The following is a 22,210-nucleotide window of genomic DNA, read 5'->3' as shown; positions in this document are numbered from 1 at the left end:
TACCTATATGTATGCATACAACAAAGCTGCATATTTTCTTTAAAAAAATAACATGATTCTCTAAAAGGTACACTATTAGCATTTTGTGTGCATAACAGAGCTGGATGCCTGCATACTAGGAAAGCATACAAAATGGTTGCCTTTATGCAGAGCTACCTAAAAAAAGCTGAATTTGATTTCACGTTGATGGTCACATTGTTTTTAAGTATCTGCAATAATATATAAATTACTGGTCCCACAAAAAATGATTTCAGAATGGAGAAAAAAAAGATACACAGACAGTTTTCTTCCTCCTTTAATATCAGGTGATGCAATAGACTTCTAAAAATGGACACCTTGAAATTATTACACTTGATGCATAAAACAGGTATGTGTTACAGTGTAAGATTCAATGTTATAAAAGTTGAAATGACCTGAAAACAAAGATCTTTGTATTTTTACTATTAGTTATTCCCTCCAAACACATAACAGAATTACCTGTAAAAACAGTCTTTTGTCCCATGTCTTACAGCTGCTTTCCAACCAAATCAAAAAGTTCAAAAGCTATAAATATCAACATTACTGATGGGAGATAAACTAGGAGTTCCAAAGTGGATACTGGCTTAAGACACACATACTTCCTGCTGGATATTTGGCTGTGGAAGTTTAGTATCTTCTGTTTTTTCCTGCCCAGGACCTTGGCACACAGTCTTGCGTTTAAATAATCGTAGACTCAACCTTAACAAGTCACTGTCTACTACTGGGGAATTCGTGTAAGTTTGTTTTGTTGTGCCCTGTTTGGATTGAAGAAAGAAAAATTAGTGGCTTTTTGACAAGTGAGCTGAGATGTTAGACTCAAATATCCTCAATAATTAAATAAATAACCATATATTCTTGGAAATGGTTCCTCCTGGCATTGATTCTAATAGTAATTTTGCCTTTTCTATTGACATGCAAAGTCAGGACACCTAATTCAGCATGTGACAACTGACAAATCCTTAGAGAAAATATTTTACAGGAACAAATATTCAGTAATATTCCTAAACTAGAAAACTATACTTTTAAAAACACTATTTGTACAAAAGCTCATAGAATCCAAAGACATCAAGGGATTATTCAAAAACCATCCCTGCAACCACATCTTTAAATTATTTTAATTTATATATTTTACCTTTACAAAAGAGTGTTCCCGGAATTTAATTCAAATCTAGCATATGAGGGAGCACCCACCCCTAGTCACACATCTCAAATTAATGTCTTACGCTAAAGTAAAATAAAAACCCCATGACCACTTAATACCAATGGAAGCCCGTCCTCCATTACATTTTAGTCAGTAAACATTGATTTTACCACATACATACAGATGAAAAAATATTTCCATCAATAATCAAAATGTACAAATAGGAAAAGTAAGAAAAAAAGCTGCTTGAGAAGTCACTTTGATTTAAGAATATTCATTTAGTATGTTTTGACATGTGAGGTTGACAACCTGTGTTTTAACAGTTATAAAACTTCAACTTTGTGAACGTCAACATCTGCTGCCAAATACAATTTGACCTGACCACTCCCTTAATTTTGCACAACTGTGAAAATTTAAATCAATACAAATTGAAAAAATGCTTAAATACAAACATTGATATTATCCACTGAAATTATGAAAAACTAATCAAATTCTCCCAAGTCTCATTATTTGTGCATGGAAGGGGGTGAGAACAGAAAGATGTCAGCAATGACATGTGAACTATATCAGAAGAAAAAGTTATATCGTTGTAGAAATATTTTGAAGGCAAAGACAATTCATGTTCTTATATTTTGTATGCTTTATGTAATCCATGCACTTGCCTTTTCATTTTTCACTAGCTGCTTGCGAATTGCAGAATCCCTTCTAAAGCACAGGGCTTTACAGCAAGGACCAAGGTTACTAAGAAGACCTGCTCTCTCTTCTTTTCGCAGTAATGCAGCCATGTTCAGGGCCCCAAGTTCATGTTCAAACAAATTTTCTGCATCTACAAAGAGATGATCAGCATATATAAGAATAACTTTGCCGACTGTGAAATATTTTGTCCCACAGAAGAGTGAATTTGGTGAAGTTAAAAATTCTCACATGTGATTTATAGACTCCCTGGTCACGTATTATTTCTAAATTCTTGCCTAAAGTTGAATTCAGTGTTGGAGGAAATAGGAGACAAGGTGACTCTTGGCCTCTGAGAAGAATACAAACAACAGTTCCTCACTTCACCCTTTCCACTGATTGGTGGAGCAGCATTAAATAGAAGAGTCTAGAATGAGTGTGCTTTTCACCTTCAGCACTGTAGAGAAAGGATTATGATGGCAGTCATAACTAAGGGTTAAAAACTTGGGCACAGCTCTAGAACGGAAGAATGGGCTTCCTCGATGATCAGATGAGTGGGTGTGAAGACAAGGGGGTTCAAAGTTGGCATTAATCAAAGTCCTATGTTCCCCTTTTGTGTATGACATCACCATCAAAATGGGCCAGATGTAGCTAAACAGATGTGAGATGTACAATATTTCCCCTTTCCCTAGTGCAGTTGCCACATCTCCCTCTGCAAAAGGGTGCCCATAGAGAACAAGTCAGGAAATAGATATTCTAACCAGCACACTTTTCCTAGGAGTCTCTCCCACCCCCAAAAAACTATCCTGTTAATGCTAAATCCATCCTCATCATCGTATCCACTCATTATACTCCACATCTGAACATAGCCATTATATGAACAACATATCCTCATATTTCAATGTCTGTACTTTGACCCGTTAAACTTTTTGGGGAGATTGCGGATTATGTATTCCTTACGCCACCCATTCCTAAACCGAGTTTCACACCCCTTGATAATCTGTACCTTATTCCCTGACAACCAGAAACTTCTATGCTTAAACTCTGTACCGTTTTCTTTTTACTTCAACATCACCTTAATAAAATTATTTCCCCTTTCCCTAGTGCAGTTGCCACATCTCCCTCTGCAAAAGGGTGCCCGGGAAACATGGAGAACAAGTTAGGAAATAGATATTCTAACCACCACACTCTTCCTAGGAGTGTCTCCCACCCCCAAAAAACTATCCTGCTAATGCTATTTGGAATGGAAGCATTAATACTTCCTCTATATTCTGAAGAATATCTCTGCCAGAAGTGTCAGTGGGCAGCTGCAGCAGAGGAGGCCAGACCCATTGCCACTGCTTTTTGTTGGGGGAATCACAGAGAAGTGTGGATTTGGACCTGAGCTTCCTTCTACTCTTTTCCAGGTCACAACCTCTAACCCAGATAACATTGCCATCCATCGAAGAATAAAAAGGAGAGGACATATCCAAACTCACCTCTGATTAATGTAAAAACAAAAGGATAACATATTAAAGCATAACAGTGTGATCAAAAAACTTGAGTTACAAAGTATAATGTGACATACTACAGAAAAAAAGCATGGCCTTAGGTACAATTCAGTGACATCTAGATATCAAAACTGTTTTATTTGGTGCTTGGCAGAGAGCATGAGCATTTTACATGAAGCCTCACATATGGCACTGTAAAAAGCAAGAGACCTGGGACAAGTCTAACGGATAAAGGTTCGAAGGCTAATGCAGAAATCTAGGCAGAATGCATACAGGGCATGAGGATACATTTTTTTAATCCACTTACAGAGTGATCTTTTGACCAAGCTGAGCAGGACATTTTTCAGACAAGGTAGAAATAAAAAGGTACTCAGAATCAAGGATGGGTCAAAGAAAATAACAATGAAGTTGCCAAGACAATCCAGATGGCTAATCAGGAACTCAAGTAAATGACAGACCAACAGGCAACTTCAAAGCCAGCCTGTAACCAGCCTGTGGAGTCTGCCAAGGTACCAGATGCTGTTGCTCAAAGAGACTGTTGCTGAGACCTGGGTCCTAAGAAGAAACAGTTGTAAATAGTAGATGGGGAGGAAACAACTAAAGACTAGAGAATTAAATTCCAGCACTTGCTAGAAAATGGATAAGCAAACGAGAATCCCAAAAGTGGTTTTCTTCCTTTTGTACTTCAATTCACTGATGGAAGCAAGAGATCCATGGATATGAATAGGTGAAAAAGTAAACACAAATCAACCTAAATCAATGGAGCCACTACAATAATACAAATATACACCTATACCGGCAAGTATCAACATAATATCTATGTGCGTCTTGAAACTAAAATGCTTACTAGTTCATTCTTTTCAAAGTCACTTTATAGACTCATAGAAGATTAGGATTGGAAGAGACCTCAGGAGGTCATCTAGTCCAAACCCCTGCTCAAAGCAGGACCAACCCCAACTAAATCATCCCATCTAGGGCTTTGTTACTTTACTAATCCTGAAATGGCATTTTATCCCAGAGGGAAACAGAATTACCTTTAGGTTTTTCTAAAACTCTCTGGCAGGTTTCTTTAATTTTGGTGAAGAGTTCAGGGCCTGCAAGTCGTTTGGAAATGCCAACTCTCAACATAACAGCACATGGTGTGAATTTTAAGAGTGCCGCCCCAGGCTCCCGTGGCTCTTTTGGCTGCTTTGGCATAAGACTGGACCAATCCACATCTATGACATCAACAGGATCTGCAAAAAGATACAATGGAGAATGAGCTATCACAGTCATCCCTTATTATGAATGGCTAGCTTCATCTGGCGGCTTGAAGGTAGTATAAATCAGCTGAACATTGTTCAGAAGCCCTCTCAAAAGGTGAATTCTTTCATATTTCAGAATTAAGATTGTGGTGTCAAACTCAAGATGGTGGTGGTAAACTGGATTAAGGGATTCCTCCAAAATCTAGGTCTCCTGTTTGTATTTAAAAAGAAAACCCAATTTCTGTTTTTAATATTCTTGAAACCTCCTGATGAAGCGACTGCTTAGGCTCTGCTGAATCTGCGGGTCTGGAAATAGTCACTTCAGTAGGCATAGAAATCATAATAAAACTAAGAACACACTACAATGGACCTGATTTAAAATATTTAACTGATTGGTGTATTAGACCAATTAACTGATTAGACCTTTGGCTACTATTCTCTGCTGCAGCATTGGTGCAGGCAATAAAACATATCTGCTCTTTAAGGAGACATGTGATTTACTGGACAGAACTGGAGCGGTGTTTTTGTCTAACATAGCAGGTATGTTGTAGCCAGCATGAACATATCCCACAGGATTTAGTATGAAATGCCTTTCCTACATTGGGTAGGTTGATAGGCATTCAATTCATTAAGATACATTGAAAAATATGAATCTTGGAACCATTACAGTATCTCTAAAATTTCATGTCCCTTTCAAACACACCAGTTCCCTAGTAATAATAATGAATGGGATACAAAGATACTTATCGTTGAGTCAGCTGGTCCAATTTTTGCATTCAACTGCTAGTAAAAAGGGATTTACTATATATATTTTACCTGGCATCTTCTCATCCTCCTGTTGATCCTCCCTCTTTTCAGCATCATCTGCCAGAATTTCATCTAGTTCATCATCACTGATTGGCTCATATTCTCCAGCAGCAGATCCCAGTGACTGCACATCATCTATCTTGGACTCATCTTCTCCTCCTACAGAAACAGACATGCACTGCAAGCTTAAAAAACAGTATTTTTTTAACATTTCAGCATCCTGATAACTAGGCTACTGCATGTATAGGCTTGAGCAAATAAACCTGATAGCTTTCTTGTGGAAGCACATTCAACATTGATAGAAGCTGTTCAGTTCTGCGGGTGGTCAAATAATTTTTTACACCTGACAGATAATAAACCCTTGAATTTAACCTGGCTCAAGTGAATTTCTACTTGTGCAATGTTAGGCAGCATGCATACTCAGTGTCAATAGGGTTAAAAGGAATATAGAAAGTGGTGCAAGTTTCATGAAGGTAGGTGTGTGTATCTTACACTTTCAAGCCCCTTTCTGGGAAGTGTAGAAAGGAGCTTGAAGACGGTTACACCAGGTTCTCTTAGTCTCTGTTTTGCTTGTTTGATAATTTGCAAACAAATAATACTACCCTACACATCACCCCTAAATTCTATCCTTTGAATTAGAAACACCACACTGATGTCATAATTACAATAACTTATGTCATCTTGCAGCCCATGGAGAAATGGCTGGGACTGTGCCCCTCCTCTGGGATTGAAAGCCCACCCAAAGCAGTAATTCACCAGCACAGCCCACATGCAACCCACACTCCAGATGGGCACCCACAATCCAGATAAGGATGTGTACAGCCAACTGGTGGTCATCTACTCCGTAAGTCACCTCAAAGACAGCATCGACAAGCAGGAGTAGACTTTCTGGATCTGGGCACCTAGGAGATGTACTGATTCAATCCACTGAGTGAGCGGCCTCTGCCAGCAGGACTCTGATCAAGAAAGAGCTGGAATGTACAGATACCCTCTCCTTGCAGAGTGTAGCAGAAATACTGCCACCTCTCTTCCTCGCCCAGAAGCGAAACTCTGTGTGTGTGGAAGCTACACCCAAGGGTATAGTTTGCTTGCCCTTGATAAATTAAAAAATTATAAATCAATGCAGAAAACTCCGGGAAAGACAATAGTAAGAGTGTAAATTAACTACTCAGAACACCTGTCACCGCTTTGCAGGGAGTACAGCATCTCTGGAATCACTAAAGTCTTCACTTGACGCAAACACATTAAACGTTCAACACAAAATCATAACTAAGTAATTAAATCCTCACACATTTTATGTTAGGCCTATACACAATGACTGTAGCCTAAACAGAAAGACAGCTGGTGCTGCACCAACAACAGAGTTGAAAGTTGTATTAAGACACAGTCTCTTTTCTCTCGAAAGGGAAATTTTAGAATCTACACTAAATTTCACTCTGGATCTCATCATAATTTTCAGTGTCAAAACTTATGTAACAAACTCCAGATTTTCATGATACATCCTCTATTTTCTAATAGACCCTCTTAATACTGTACTACTGAACACAGCCGTTCACATTTTTTCTCAACTACATGCTTGAGTAAAGCAGATATTTTCTGATTTTCAAAAATCGAATGACCTCCTTATGAAACAACATATGTGGCACACAAAATGTGCATGAGCCATAATGCAAACCTAACCACCAAAGTTCTTAGGTAATAATCAGTAGAAAGAATAGGAGAAAGAATGTGCATCACCCTTTTGTTTTAGCTCCCATTTTAAGAAATATTTTGCTTTGAATTACTGGAAGTGAATTAATTTATCTCTTTTCCTTGACACACACAAATTAAAACTGTGCTATAATTAAAAAGGTAAATATAAACAAACAGATTTCAGACTGCTAAAAAGAACACAATACAATCAGGAAAAACTGAGTGACAAAATAATTAGGGAAGGAAAGTATGTGATCCTTTGGGAGAAGGTATGGACAATATAAACGTAGCAGGAAGAATTTATTGAATGTCAGAGACATGCACTGAGAATACAGTTTCTTATTCAGTCACAAATTTGTGCTTGTTCTTTTAGATTTTCCAAATAGGTTATGGAATTTTTCCCTGCTTCATAATGGACCAGACAATTCAATCTCTCTTAGATAAGTGCCAGACTCAAGCGACTTAGTTCAGCTCTTCCTCAGTGGGTTTTAAACGTAGTTTTCGCCTGAAGTGTTCGCCCATGTCTATGTTACCTTGTTTCTTAAACCAAAGCACATATTTTTTCAGAGCCAGAAAAACTCGCAAATTTTATTTGTGTTGAATAAAATTACTTTTCTGAAGTTATTCCTGGACAAGACCTATTGATCTATATGCTAAGAACTATACACATCTTAAAATTGTACCATCATCAGTTCTCCGGCAACTGGCTCTGTGGGAAAAAATAGCAAGACTGAGACATCACAAGTATTACCCTTTAATGATGCAACATTTTTTTAAAAAATGTAGGAAAATAAGACTCAATTTTCTTCTCCTAAACTGCTTTCTATTTCTCTACAGTTTTCCGTTTTAACTCTTCTTACCAATATCCTCCTTAGCTGCCACTCCCACACTGACAAAAAGGCTAATAGTGTAAGGGGGTGATGAAGAAAAGGGAATTTTTGTTCTTTAAACCACCTGACTATTCAGAAATATGGTGCCTAAGCAAATTAGGTCTCATTTATGTTTATTTGTCTCAAGGCTGCTTTGGAAGTACACAATTAACGAAACACATGCTAAAAAAGCTACTCATAGGGTTTATGTCTCAGGGTACCTGTTTCTACAGTGGAAAAGCTGGAGCCAATCTGCATATCAGAGAGTGACCTTTCAGTGGAAAATTATTCTGATATGCTGTAGTTCGATGTTATGTTAAAAGGGGAAGGAGTAAAATAATTGACACACTAGTTTCTGTTCCAGAACATCTCACCTTCTAAGCTCTCCACTTTCTCAGCTTCATTTCCATCTTCAAATCCTTGTGAAGTTCCCAAGTCTTTTTCTGTCCTTTCCTTCTCCAAAGCTGTAGTGTCCCGGCAAACCCCATCAGATTCCTTTTCATGATCCCTGTCCAGTTTTGGTTCATTGCGCTTTGTCTCTGTTTGAGAAGAAATGTCAAGAGTTCTGTCCCTGTCTCTGTCTCTTTCAGCAGTATCAGGAAGTTGTCTCTCTCTTTCCCTGTCCAAGTCTCTTCTTTTTTCCCTCTCTCGCTCTCTGATTCTGTCACGATTCCGTGGCCAGTCTTTATCTACATCCCGGTCCCATTCTCTCTGCCTTACATCCCTCCTTTCTCTGTCTCGTTCACGATCGTGATCATGTCTATCTCGTTCTTGAAGCCTCTCCCGGCTATCAAAGGACCCAGATCTGGAATGGACCTGACGATCTGATTCAGGAGAACTTCTTCGTGAACTGTGGCTTCTTGAATCTTGACGATCTGAATAAAATATTAAAGAGACATGACTGTAGCAAATGAATGCAGTACACATTTATCTGTATCAAAACAGACAAAAATATCAAACATAACATTTTTACAAACTCTGATGTCAAAACAGACCTTTGAGTGCAAGAACACCACAGAATGAAGATTTCTTCACAAAAATCACCTCTATGTATTTGACCTTATTCAAGGGCATGACTTCTCTCTTAATTAACCCCTCCCCCCCGGAAACATTTTTCAAAAGCTAAAAACTGCTTCTTTAAAATCAAACTGTAGGCATTTCTGTATTTTGTATGTGAAACAAAAGGAGGGAAAACAAGTGTCAACATTTTGAAAATTTGCCATTTTGAAATCCAGTAAAGCCATGGTTGGCAAATAAACTTGTTCTGTAATGCCATCATATGTCAATTTAAATCAAGATGTGGATTGACATTTGACTGGGGCCCTCCAGGATATACCAAACTGTGGCAAGAATTTCGCATTTCCCCCTTGAGTCAGTACTGAACCAATTCTTCAGCATGGTTTTAGGAAATAGTGTGTTGGTGGAGGGTGCATTCTAACCCATAAAAGAGGAAAACCAATTATCTGATCACTTGTAATCATCAACCATTTCAAATCAAGCAATGGTTTCTGCCTAATTTCTCCTTGCAATTCCATTCAGAGACTATTCTTCACTTACAAGAAGTACTTTGTAGCACTGCATGAAATGTTAAAACAGCTTTGTTCAAACAGACATGGCCATATTTCCACAGCGGGTGAAAATATTTTCTATACATTCCTTACCTGCCCTCAACAATCTTTAAATGAAAAGTCCTAGGCATGTGCAAGTTATGAAGATTGACATGTTTATTAACTAAGAGCTACCAGCTTTCTTCCCCCACTGAAGTTAAAGACCCAGTAGAAAGGCCGACAGTATTGTCAGGCCATCACACATAACCACTGCCCAGCAACAAGAGTACAGGATAGAGACAGAGGACCAAGTAACCGCTGCCCAATTCTCTGCAAAACAATTGAAAGTTTAAAACAAATATTCCACTGTGTCCAGTATCACTTAAAGGAAACCATCACCTACATAAAGCTTGTTATTGTATTTAAAGATCCATAACTTTAATTAGTATGTGTAAATGCTGTTTATTTTGAAATGTTTTCATATGGGTATATTTGTGTTCTTGACAGTATCTTACTATAAGAACATAAGAATGGCCCTACTAGGTCAGACCAAAGGTCCATCTAGCCCAGTATCCTGTCTTCCGACAGTGGCCAACACCAGGTGCCCCAGAGGGAATGAACAGAACTGGTAATCATCAAGTGATCCATCCCCTGTCGCCCATTCCCAGCTTCTGGCAAACAGAGGCTAGGAACACCATCCCTGCTCATCCTGGCTAACAGCCATTGATGGCCCTATCCTCCATGAATTTATCTAGTTTTTTTGAACCCTGTTATAGTCTTTGCCTTCACAACACCCTCTGGCAAGGAGTTCCACAGGTTTACTGTGTGTTGTGTGAAAAAATACTTCCTTTTGTTTATGGCAAACCTTTACATATTTGAACCCATCAGGTTTAAAAAGTGTGGCACAAAGTCCATGTATTTTCTTGATGCTAAATCAAGACGTTTTAGGAGAAGCTTGGTAGGATTATTATCCTAATTTGAACTGAACTGGACTAGAAAGTGCAGGAGAATACTCTGGAGGCTTGTCCAGACCCCTGAGGAGACAACTGGAAGTCACAGCCACATTTTTTCATCAGAAGACTGTAGGGAATAAGTTGGACAACAGAAACATCACCACAGAAGGTGTTGATGGAGATTTCACCTTAAAATGGAATCTGTAAATAAAATAAGGATACATAATATGGGGACATATTTTAACGTCCTAGAGGGTTGAATCCTCTGTTCATGGTTTAGCAATTAAGTTTGAAGATCATCCCTCTAGAGCAAGAAAATTTTTTCAATATAACAGCCTACCTGAAACAAACGGGGCGGGGGGGAAGAGACTTGAAAAACAATGCTATCTGGTCAGGGGTCAGGTCAAGTCTTTCAACCCCACAGCAGCAATCTCAGATTGCTATGTGTCAACAAAAATTATCTGCCATCTGAAAAGGTTAAAAAATAAATCAGAGTTTGGGACACAGAAGCATGCCAATTTTGTCCTGACAACATCCAGGCTGCTCTTACTTCTTCCCTGCTCTCTTTTCATATGGAAGAACGTCCACTGATAACTATCAGGCAAACATCTAATTGTTCCCCTTCTGCCAAGTGGGTGAAAAGCATTTTCAGTACTGCTAAGTTACGTATGATTTAGTACAGGAAGCAAGAAGAAAGCTGGAGCTCTCAAGCAGCCAGTTCGTTTCATGAGACCAGTAACTCTCCAATGAAGGGACCTAACATCTTAAATAATTTCTTGCCCGTTTTTCTCACTTTCCACGGGCATAAAGCTAAGCAATTCAGTTCCAACTGATTATTTTGGTTCAGGGCAAAGATGATTTTCATTTGTATTAAACTTACTATTAAGGGCCGCAACCTAATGACTTCACCACAAATTTCTCTCAGGAACCATGTTGAACATAGCTCCCTGAAACATGTAAAATTTAACTTCATGCATATAATTTCATAATTTCAGTATTAAAATTTAATTTCTATTTGTTTATAATTTTTAAAGTACATTTTATATAATCAAATTACTACTGTGCTCTGTGTTAGCATAAGAGCTTTTCTAATTTAAAAGTTTAATTAGTTCTACAGATATGTTTTAACCCTTACAGCATAAATTGCTATTTCTTGTTGAATATTCCAGGCTCAGCAAAGGGATAATTCATCCCCATTGATGCCAAGAGTTTTAAATCATAATCTGAAGGAATATTCAATTCCCTCTAATTTTGTTATGGAGGCAGAAGAGACTTTTCCTTTCATATCCAATGAACCAAGAGCTTAAGGCCATGCTAGAAGGATTTGGAAGTGGAGTCTATTCACTTTCACACAGTATGATATAAATCAGTCTCGTTAGGACAGTATCTTATTACCTGAAGACGTGCTGCGGCTGGGTTCCCCTCGTTTCAACTGATCAATTCTGGACTTCCGTTCCCCAGTGATTTCTAAGCTTTTTTTCTCTCTGTCCCTGGAGCTGCTGTGCAGGACCCTTTTCCGACCTGTCTGGTCATCTCCACTGCGATGAGCAGATTCATTGGAGGGTGATCGAAGTCTGCTTGATGTATGACTTCGATTGCTACCAAGACTGCTGCTGCGCTTCTGATCCACAGGTTTGCGATGAGGTGCATCTTCTATAGTAACATGTGGGGTTTCTACCTTGTCTCCCCTCAGTCTGTGGCTTTTCCTGTGGGATTCTTCAGTGCTTCTTTCTGGAACAATGATTTCACCACGTTCTGGAACATCTTCATCTGACCAGTCACTAAATGTTGTCTCTTCTCTTTTTGGAGCAGCTTCTACTGTCACAGCTTTCTCAGCTACTGCTTCAACCAACTCCTCTTTTGTTGTTACAGGGGGAGTTCTTGGGCCTTTTTTCTTTTTATGGTGCGGGACAATTTCTTCATCAGAAACCTCAGAATCACCCTTTGACCTCTTACGCTTCTTCTCAACATTCTTCTTTTTTGGAATTTTCTTGGGTGAAAAGACCTGGCCCTCCTCTACAGTTGACTCAGTGTACCGTTCCACCCCGATGTCATCATCTTTTTTCTTCTTTGTGGTCTTTTTCTGCACTTTAGATTTCTTCTTATTCTCCTCATGTATTCTATCAGATGCATCTCGTTCTTCAGAAGGGTGATGTCCTAAGCTCTCTTGAACCCTGGTCCGTGAGCTTTCAGTGACTTCTGTTTGTTCTCTCTGCTTATCTCCTGAAGACACCCTCTCTTTGAACTCTGGTTCTTCGTAACGTCTTGAACTTTCCTTTCTCTCTGGCTTTCGACTCTGCCTGTCTTCTGTAAGGTGCGTGGGGCTGAGAGATCGGGATTCTTGTGGTCGCACAACCTGACTTAACAGCCTGTGCTTCTCATCTACAAGTGGAAAAGATATATATTTTTATTGTTCAGGAAGGGGAAAATACACATTTTGTGCATCCTGTACATACCAAAGGAAGCGTCAATCAAAGCAATCCATTATTTCCAGCTACATTCTTCAAGCTTTTAAACATCTGGAGTATCAATGGATTTTTTCCACTTTTAATAGATATGCATCTTAAAGACAAATGTTGAGGTTGCTGCCCCAGGACAATACCAATATATTATAACAAAATTAGCATATAGAATAAACAATATGTCAAACATGTAGCCCCACCACTCAACAAGAAAAACAGCCTTACAATGAAAAAACAGGGAGATGACACTTTGAAAAGCTTAATCCCTCATTTTCTATTTAAGATTGCAAGGAACTTCTTCATAGTTACAGGTTAGCCTATATACTGTGGCAGAGACAACCCACTTCTACTTACTTTTATCATCTCCACTGTTGTAGGTATCGCTGTCAGGAGAATGTTCACGGCGGCGCTTGGGTGATGGACGAGGACTAGGGCTACTTTCATTTCTGTGACGCTTCCTATATTGGAAAAATAAATGCAAATTCCATGCAGATTCCTTTTAAAAAAACAGCTGTATTTCTTTATCACCTCTGTAAATATCAGAACCACCACCTGTACTCTATGTACCTCTCTCAAAATACAAGGTACTAAAAGATGTCCCACAATTTTCTAGCTTCATTAGCAATACAGTTTCAAGTAAGATCAGTTTTGTTTGCACTCCAAATACTTAAAATACTTTCCTTGATGAGAGTTCCCAACTTTTAAACAAAACATTATTTAAGATGATCACTGTGTTTTAGACAAAGGGAACTTCCAACCTTGTTAAGTATTGTTTCTGAGATGATCTTAATATCAATGTTTTTTGTGACAAAGGTCCCACACTAGCCCATACAGATACCTAGAATCCTATGAATCAGCAACACAGGCTATGCCAGAGGGGCAGTCATAACCTGCAGCACCATGGTGGGCAGTTCAGCCACACCAGCCTTCAACTCCTAGGCTACGTCTACACTGCACTTTCGTCGGTAAAACTTTTGTTGATCAGAGGTGTGAAAAAACCACACCCTGACAGACAAAAGTTTTACCAACTAAAAGCACCAGTACAGACAGCACCATGTCGGCAGGAGACACTTGCCCACTAACAAAGCTACTTCACCTTGTTGAGGGTGCTTTTATTTTGTCACCGGGAGAGCTCTCTCCTGTTGACAAAGAGCAGCTACATTGCGTACCTTACAATGGCACGTATGTAGTAGCACAGCAGTGCTGCTGTAAAGTGCGCACTGTAGACACAGCCTTAGTGATGTTTCATCCTCTTTCTTCTAGGCTGATGCTCAGAATTCCAGTACCAAAAACCCTTTAGGACCTTTTTCTTGCCCTTGGTAAGACAACCAAAAATGACACAGAAGTGACCTTAAAAGGAGTTCCTGCTTGAGGCTGAAGAAGAGATGGTGCCAACAAGGAGCCCACACCCAATGGCCTTTGGGTGTGGAACTAACTTTCTTAGCACTGAGGAAGATCCTGGCACTGTGGGAGTAGTCACACATTGTTCCACAGGAACAAATCTATTTGGTGCCAAAGGTGTCTTCTGCACCAATACACCAACAGGTTCTTGCTTGTGACCTGGATCATATTTATAAAATCACCTTGGTAAGAAAGGCATAGAACCCACACTGCCTATTGGTCTGGGTTCCAAGTGTGATGGCCCTCCACACCAAGAATGATCCAGAGAAAAAAGCTTTTCCCAGGAAGTACATACATACAGACGTGTGTATCTACTTCCAGGAGGAAGGAGCAGCATGATGAATACCACTTAAATCAATCTGGCATTCCTGTCCAAGTCTTTGGAGACACATCTGACGAAGGCCCAAAATAAAAACAAAGGACCAGAGTCTGGCCCCTGTTCCCACTCCTTTGCATGACTCAAGTGGTGTTCAGGCTGCAAAGACCAGAAAGCTCAGGATTCTACTGGAGCGCTGGAATCACTGGTAATTTAGAGTCAAGGAGAGGTTGGTTGCCTGAATACAGCTGTACATCTGGATGCAGAATGGGCCCTTGAGGGCTATTGCAACTTCACATAGTATAAGCTGCTTGGAGATTGCTCTAACTTAGACTAACAGTTAAACTGGGCCCTAGTTTATTTGCATTTATCTATAAGCATGCCTTCTACTTGGAAAGGAAAGTGGAAAGGTCTGAGGCAATTCTTTGTTCCTGTGGGAGTTCCACAGTTTTGCACTAGCAACTGAGGCCTTAACTTTTGTAGACAAAACAGTGAAGGTGTAACACACTGAAATGCTTCTCCTGCCGATGTAATTCCCCTGGTATGCAGACACAATAAAACCACCTCAACAAGAGGTGTATGTCAGTGTAGTTAGGGCAATGCAGCATCTGTGTAGAAGACCCTGCATTCTTTACATTGGCTGCTCGCTGGGAGCATGGCAGCTGACCCAACTACGGGTGTGGATCTCCCCGCCAGAAGTGAGAAGCCCGAGGCAGCTGCCCCCTGCTCCTGGCTGGGAGTGCTGAGGTGAGAAGTCTGAGGTGGCAGTGTGGAGCTGCATGGAGTTGAGAACCCTCGCTTTCACTCCCCCACATTGCCCCTCTTCAGTCAGTGGAAGCGCTCCTGGTGATGACACACACCACTGACAGAAAGAGGGTTGTGTGGCCATCAGCCACTGCAATAATTAATGCGGTGGCTCTAAGTCGACCTAACATAGGTCGACTTACCTTTGTAGCACAGACATAGCCGAAGAAAGCACAAATAAACTTAACCCTTTCATTAAACTATTTAATTGTGCCAGTGGAATGGAGATGATTTGCAGCTTGATCCAGAGCACGAAACTGAAGTATTGCTGGGACAGCTGAGGAACTGGTCCTAAAAGTGAAACAGTGCAAGCTATTTCCTTTACAAACTATCTACCCAACAATATATGAGAAATTAAAAGAGCTTTGAATAAAACCCAAGAAATTGCTTTGAGTGCAGTGAAAAGATCCCAATATCCACAGCTGGCTACATAAAGAACTGATTGGGGTTAGTCTTGTAGCCCCATTGAGCACTGCTTTAAAGACAGTTCACAAAACTCAGACGTGCATCCTACAAGTGGAAATACACAGAGATCACTCCAATGGAGAATCAAGAATTTATTTGCCAGAAAGATCAAGAAAAAAGTTAAGTGCAAAATTTATATTATCCTTCTAAACTTTTTAATTATTTAAACTAATTAGATTTTTAAAGAAAATTAATTCTGTATTTAAAGAGTAAATGCTGTAAGTTTAGGGAGGATACGCTATCTTATTCTCACATAACAGAGGTTTCATCTCACCTTTAAGCAAGAATCTCAACACAACCACAACCTAGGATCTGCTACAGTAACATCTGAATGAGACAAAGTGAACTCTCAGAGATTTGCTAGGGGCTCTGGCGTCAACACATAACCTTTACAAGCTACTACTAGCAGGTGCCGCTACTTGTGCCGTAGCAAATATCTGGTTTACAACAATGAAAACAGAAACAGTTACACCATGAAACATTAAAGGATCGCATGGTATTTTACGTTTTTGGTGAGAAAATAAATCACATGCAGAATCACTTACTTAGATTTTCTCTCCTCATGGACATCTCTTGTATTCCTTTCTTCTCGGACATCCTCTCTCTTATCTCTGCGGTCATCCCTTCCTTTTTCTTTATCCTCCCATTCTCTCGGACGTTCTCGTTCCTTATCCCTGTCACGACCCCGTTCTCTCTCTCGCTCTCGTTCTCTCTCTCGCTCTCGTTCTCTCTCCCTTTCCCGTTCCTCCCTCTCTCGCTCTCTTTCTTTCTCTCTCTCCCTTTCTCGCTCTCTCTCCCTCTCTCTGTCATGGTCTCGGTCTCTGTCCCGTTCGCGTTCTCTGTCTTTGTCCCGCTCTCTCTCTCTCTCTCGTTCTCGGGCACGATCTCGTTCTAGTTCTCTTTCCTTTTCTCTCTCCCTCTCCCGGTCTCTCTCTCTTTCCCTCTCTCGTTCTCTCTCCCTCTCTCGTTCCCTCTCCCTGGCCCTTTCATCTCTCCTATCATCAACCCGGTCTACCCTTCGTTCTTCTCTCCTTTCATCACGCTCAAGATCATCGCTCCTTCCTGGGTGCCGTACTGGTGAGCTTGGTCTTTGATCTGTAAAGAAAGTCAAGTTTCATTGCCAGTGACTAATTAAATGGATACGCCTCTCACAGTACACTAATCATTTAAAATTGGAATAGAAGCTTCTGTATTCTTATTAAAGTAGAAGGATACTATCTATATATCTGCATTAAACATAAACCAGAAGCTTCTTACAGAATGCTGGAAAAGGTTCTGAATGACATGAGGGGAAGGGCACTATCTTGAAATATTTTTAAAATGAAGAAATTTAAGTCTTTTCTACTTAAGCTTAAGGTCACTACAAACCATGACTATAAAGGTTTTATTTTGTATAAATCTATTCCCAGTAATTTCAAAACTTTATCTGCTTGCCATTTGACTACTACTATTGCCAAGAGCATGATCAGATATTTTCTATACGATTTCAATTAAACAGATGTTTAAAACGGACACTCATTTTAAAATGAAGTTTATCATTCTATTAAAGAATGCAGGATTTTACTTTACTTCAATCCATTCTCAGTTCTACGGTCCCTCTAGCCAGCACTTTCAATACTTAGAAAAATATGAAACAGACTGGCCCAGTGGCTCATCATCTGATCATTCAGGTGACTCAGACCAAGAGAAGGAAGCAAGGGGAAATATTGGAAACATCAGAACTGAAATCATTCGAACGTTCCTTGCGGCTTCACATGCAAAGCTGTTATAGGCATAGCCCACAGGAACTGGTGGTGATGGATGGGGGAAGAATACATGTGTAAATAGGAAATAACTAGTCTAGAATCACAGGGAAAGCCCTATTTAACTTGAATATTAGCAGCAGCAGGGGAGGAGGAAAGACTAGAAAGGAAGACAAATTCTGATGCCTAGGTCCTTAGCAACAAAAAATATACATAGTTGCAGACATCTAAATCTCACTTAAGTGGATATAAATTGCAACTAATTTGCATCAATAACTATACTGTTATCTTAATTCCATTTTAGTAAAGAATAATGGAAAAATCCTCCACGGCATATGCTAAAGACTTTACATAAAGGGGTGGAGGAAACATTTGTATGAATAAAGGAAAATGCAGATTTGATTTTTTGTCCATTATTGCAAAGCTGACATAATGCATATCTCCATACATTATTGAGAGAATATCCTTCAGGGGCGTACATGTGGAGTTTGAACAGAACTGAGTCAATAAAACATACGTTCCCATCAGTTTAATCAATTTTCACCTGCGAGTGAATTAATAATGACTTAATGCTCCCTTGATTCCAGGTAAAATTAAAAGTAAATAGGAATGACATTTCCTGCTATGGCCGAAACAATCATTTTTTGGATATGAATCGTTAGTTCAGGCAACTTGGGTCCAGATACAGGATTTACATTCTTTATGCTGGTATGCCCACATCATTTCAATACCACTTATTGCAATAGTGCTACACTGTAATTCAAGTTCTTCATGTTTAAACTATTATTTTTCCACAGTGTATTGCCATGAGGAGTGGTATTAAGTATCTGCAAACAATGCTTAAATGTGAAACACGACAGACATCTGGAAGTATATATTTGCTAAATACACATGGGTATGGATGGATTAATAATTACTGCACTATACGTTCACATCTTTCTCCTTTGAAACACTATACTTGTGTTTCGAAACATCAGATTTAACTTTAAAAGTATTTGTTTTAGCTGAATATATGATACCTAATCCAGAAAATCTGTATTTTAAACCATATTAAAAACGACTCCTAGTGCATTTGGGAAGAAGTAAAATTTTCTCGTATGTGTTCCCTTTTTAAAGCACTGTCTTAGTATTTCTCAAACATCATGTAAATCGGTACTTAAAATTAACTCTTGGAGAAGATTTTCATGTTAGAAAAACTCCAGTTTGTTTGTTTTTTTTTTAGAAACAGAGCAAAGTAAAACCATAGGAGCTAAGGAAAGATACTTAAGCCTGACTAATTCTATTAGAGCTCCTTACAAACATTTATTGCCCTAATGAAATGCACTTCACTCTAAAACAAATGGCTTGCCTCCCATAAATTTCCTTTGTTTTACTGGTATCTTTATATTTACTTCTAAGTTTAAGATTTTTACTTAGGACTCAATAAGACATGAAAGTTCAAACTGCACTATAATTTAATCAGCTGGTTACTGCAAAGGAGATAGAGATAAAAAGTAAATAGAAACTGCCAATGTCCGGGACACTTTCAGACTGCAATCCGTAGGCTAAGGACAAGAAGGAAGCTGCGGATTAGGTTCAACAAAATCCTTCATTGAAGGTAGAAGAAAAACTAAAGCAGAGCAGCAGTTAGAAAAACTTCCAGAGCTTTTCACAGGAACAGAAGACATGACATATTGTGCTGCTCTGTGGAGAGAAGAAAACTTGACAGAGTAGTGCCAAGGAATGAACACAGGCAGCATCTGGGATTCAATGGCCACATCCAACACAATCAAAAGCTCCCTGAAGATCAAAAATTCATTGTAAGTTTACATTTATTCTCCTCACTGTCCCTCAACCCTGAGTTTGCTTTAATTAAGCTCTCTTGTTCTGCTAACTGAGGAAGTCAGCAAGCCAACTTTTTCAGAAGCCAACTCTAGGATGACTCTTCAGACTGAATGTTAGAACAAAACTCCCTAGGGACAATTTCAGCACTCTTTCTGCTATGAAAATGAAGTATCTCATGCTAAGTCCAAAATGGCAGACCCTTATAAAAAATTGGACTCTCCCCATCCTCACCAGCATCTGTATCAAGATTTATTAGCCATATGACACTGACCACAGCAAAGCATTAATCAATATTAAATTCCCAAGTCAATAAAATGTCATACTGTATTAATCACAGTATTATACTGTGCCTTACTTTAGTAGCCAGTCAAGGTTAGCTAAACCTTCGCAACAGCATATTTAAATACTAAGACAAAAAATATTCTGTATGAGTCTATATCAACAAGTAACATTGTATTGAAATGCGACAGTAGGCACATGCTCATGTATATAAATAGGTAACATCCTCCAGAAAATAACAATGAAAAATGTGCAGTTCTTTTCAACTTATTCATTTTACACTGAAGTCACCCCAAGCTGTTTGCTTAAAACATAATGAATGAATAAAAACAGCAGTGGGGCAATGCCATAAGCCAGTCCTGGGAGAAAAAAAGCAAATATTATATAGCTGTGTTAATGACCATTTGTACTAGATATGTCAATTTTCATTAGCCTCAGCACAAGACTGATGCCAAACTCCAATATCAGGTCAGCTGTATGTTTCTGAATTAGTGCATGCATGTTTGCATACCTCTCTCTCTGTTGTCACGTCTGTCCCTTTCTCCATGTCTTCTTTCAAAGGATGAATCCCTTGCTTGCTCTCGATTGTCATAGCGGTCTCGGTCAGGATAGCTACTCCGTGATTCCCAGCTGTCATGGTAGTTGCCACTACTGCTATGACTGTCAACTTGAGATCCTCTGGTTGCCCTACTTCCTATGGAAAACATTTTCTCCCGCCGTAAGAGTTCAGGTGTAAGAAAATCCCTTGACATTTCACAACAATTAACTATAAGATTTAAAATATCTAAGTTCATTTAATTATACCATTGAAACAGAAGTTAAAGTCTAAATTCTATTTGACACAGAAAACTGTTTCAATGCTCAACTCTCCATCCTGATGAATTTAAAAGTTTATAGTTAACAAATCTGATACACGTATTTGGGATAATGAAATGACAACCTACCAAAACCAGAATTAAGATGCTGCACTTGTGTTCTAGGCAGCTGCAAATTGGGCACCATGCCCAATTGGGCACCATGCCCAAATACTGTATTCTATTTTCAGGAGAAATCAACTTCCTCTAGTTACAGTATGGGGCTTTCTGACTGGTAATAAAGTAGCAAGGAGGTGGCAGAAATTTGTCCTTAGAAGAACATAAGCCTGCAGACAATGTGCAGAAGGAAATGAGCAGACCAAACAGTCAAGAGATAATGGAGGTTATTTTAAAATTATTGGAAGCTTTTAAAAAAGAAAATAAAAAAATTGTTACATTAAAAATAAGAAACCAAAGCAAAAAACAATGAATACAGATGACCAAATGGTGATAATATAAAAGAATTAACAGTTCTTCAAATACAAATTACAATGGAACGGGTTTTGGAAAGCCATAGATAAAGTTACATATTTTGTATGTGAGAAAAATGGGAGAAGTTGAACCTGGGTATACATGCGTATTTGAGAAGAAGGAAGAGGGGTTGTGCAATGCATATGGTTAGAGAATCTGCCTCTGCTAGTCTTTCATTACACTTCAGGCTCTTATTTGTATTTCATGGCTCTTGGGAGAAGCTAAGGTTGCAGATACATTAAACAGAGTGGCGCAGGATTTTTAAGTACTATGGCAGGATGCCAATGCTACACTGTTTTAATGAATGGAAAACAGAGGAGTGCTATGCATTTAAGCAATAGCAGTTCTGATTTGATGAAAATACCACTTAAGATAGCTCTAACAGCATATGCTTATTTGGCAGAAATTCATCATCAAATAATGTAGTACAGACATTGAAAAAATAAATCACATAGTACCTTTGTCAGATAATTCTGGACCTCTGCCTCGACTTCTGCCAGTCCGGTCACTTCTAGTTTCATTTCTTGACTCATTTCTGGATTCATTCCTTGTGTCAGCACGGGAATTCTCTTCTCTACCATGGGTTCTTCCATAACTGCGTGGTTCCTCCTGATACTGGTCTTCCTTTTTATGGGTATCTCGATTCTCTCTGTCTCTGTAGTCATGGGTATCTCGTATAGAACGTGAGTCTCTCTGATCACGGCTATCTTTATTATCTCTGCTGTAATCCCTTGTATCCCTGGAGTCTCGAGTGTCCCTAGATTCCCTTGGCTCCCTGCGGTCTCTGTTATCCCTGGTATCCCTCCGATCCCTTCCATCCCGAGATTCTCGGTCATCTCTATGATCCCTGGAGGTACTCTGCTCTTGGTCATAATCTCGTTCCTCTCTGGTTTCCCTCTCTTTCTCCCTTTTTCCTCTAGTTTCTGGAAAACAAAAAATTTAAATGTAATATTCAGCTTGATTAAAGTCTGTAATACTAGATTTTAACAATCCAAAGTAGAAAGGATATAAAATGATACAAGCAAATTAGATTTTACATAAAAGCCTATGGGGAGAGATTTACAAAGGCACAAATTGGAGTTGGATGCTTAACTACCCTTGTTGCTTTAGAAAAATCTCCCCCATGGATTTGAATCTGTGACCTAGTGAGTATCACATT

General features: G+C 39.1%; 1 protein-coding gene across 8 annotated transcripts in view; it reads right to left on the bottom strand.

The window, feature by feature from the left end:
* Nucleotides 1–279: 279 nt before the first annotated feature.
* Nucleotides 280–22,210, bottom strand: part of ZC3H13 (zinc finger CCCH-type containing 13) — a 55,474-nt gene continuing 33,543 nt past the window's right edge. For all 8 annotated transcript variants that reach the window (XM_048850564.2, XM_048850594.2, XM_048850574.2 and 5 more), the window contains 10 exons: nucleotides 21,510–21,974; nucleotides 20,238–20,420; nucleotides 16,427–16,976; nucleotides 13,250–13,353; nucleotides 11,829–12,815; nucleotides 8,308–8,808; nucleotides 5,382–5,531; nucleotides 4,356–4,556; nucleotides 1,822–1,985; nucleotides 280–773 (listed from right to left, as the gene is read on the bottom strand). In XM_048850564.2, coding sequence (XP_048706521.2) covers nucleotides 603–773; nucleotides 1,822–1,985; nucleotides 4,356–4,556; nucleotides 5,382–5,531; nucleotides 8,308–8,808; nucleotides 11,829–12,815; nucleotides 13,250–13,353; nucleotides 16,427–16,976; nucleotides 20,238–20,420; nucleotides 21,510–21,974 — 3,476 coding nt within the window. In that variant the 3' untranslated portion in view covers nucleotides 280–602. The remainder of the gene's footprint in view (nucleotides 774–1,821; nucleotides 1,986–4,355; nucleotides 4,557–5,381; nucleotides 5,532–8,307; nucleotides 8,809–11,828; nucleotides 12,816–13,249; nucleotides 13,354–16,426; nucleotides 16,977–20,237; nucleotides 20,421–21,509; nucleotides 21,975–22,210) is intronic.

Source organism: Caretta caretta, chromosome 1 (assembly GCF_965140235.1).
Source record: "Caretta caretta isolate rCarCar2 chromosome 1, rCarCar1.hap1, whole genome shotgun sequence".
Taxonomy (NCBI): Eukaryota; Metazoa; Chordata; order Testudines; family Cheloniidae; genus Caretta; species Caretta caretta.
Note: the sequence above shows the minus strand (reverse complement) of the source record. Positions and strands in the feature narration are given on the sequence as shown.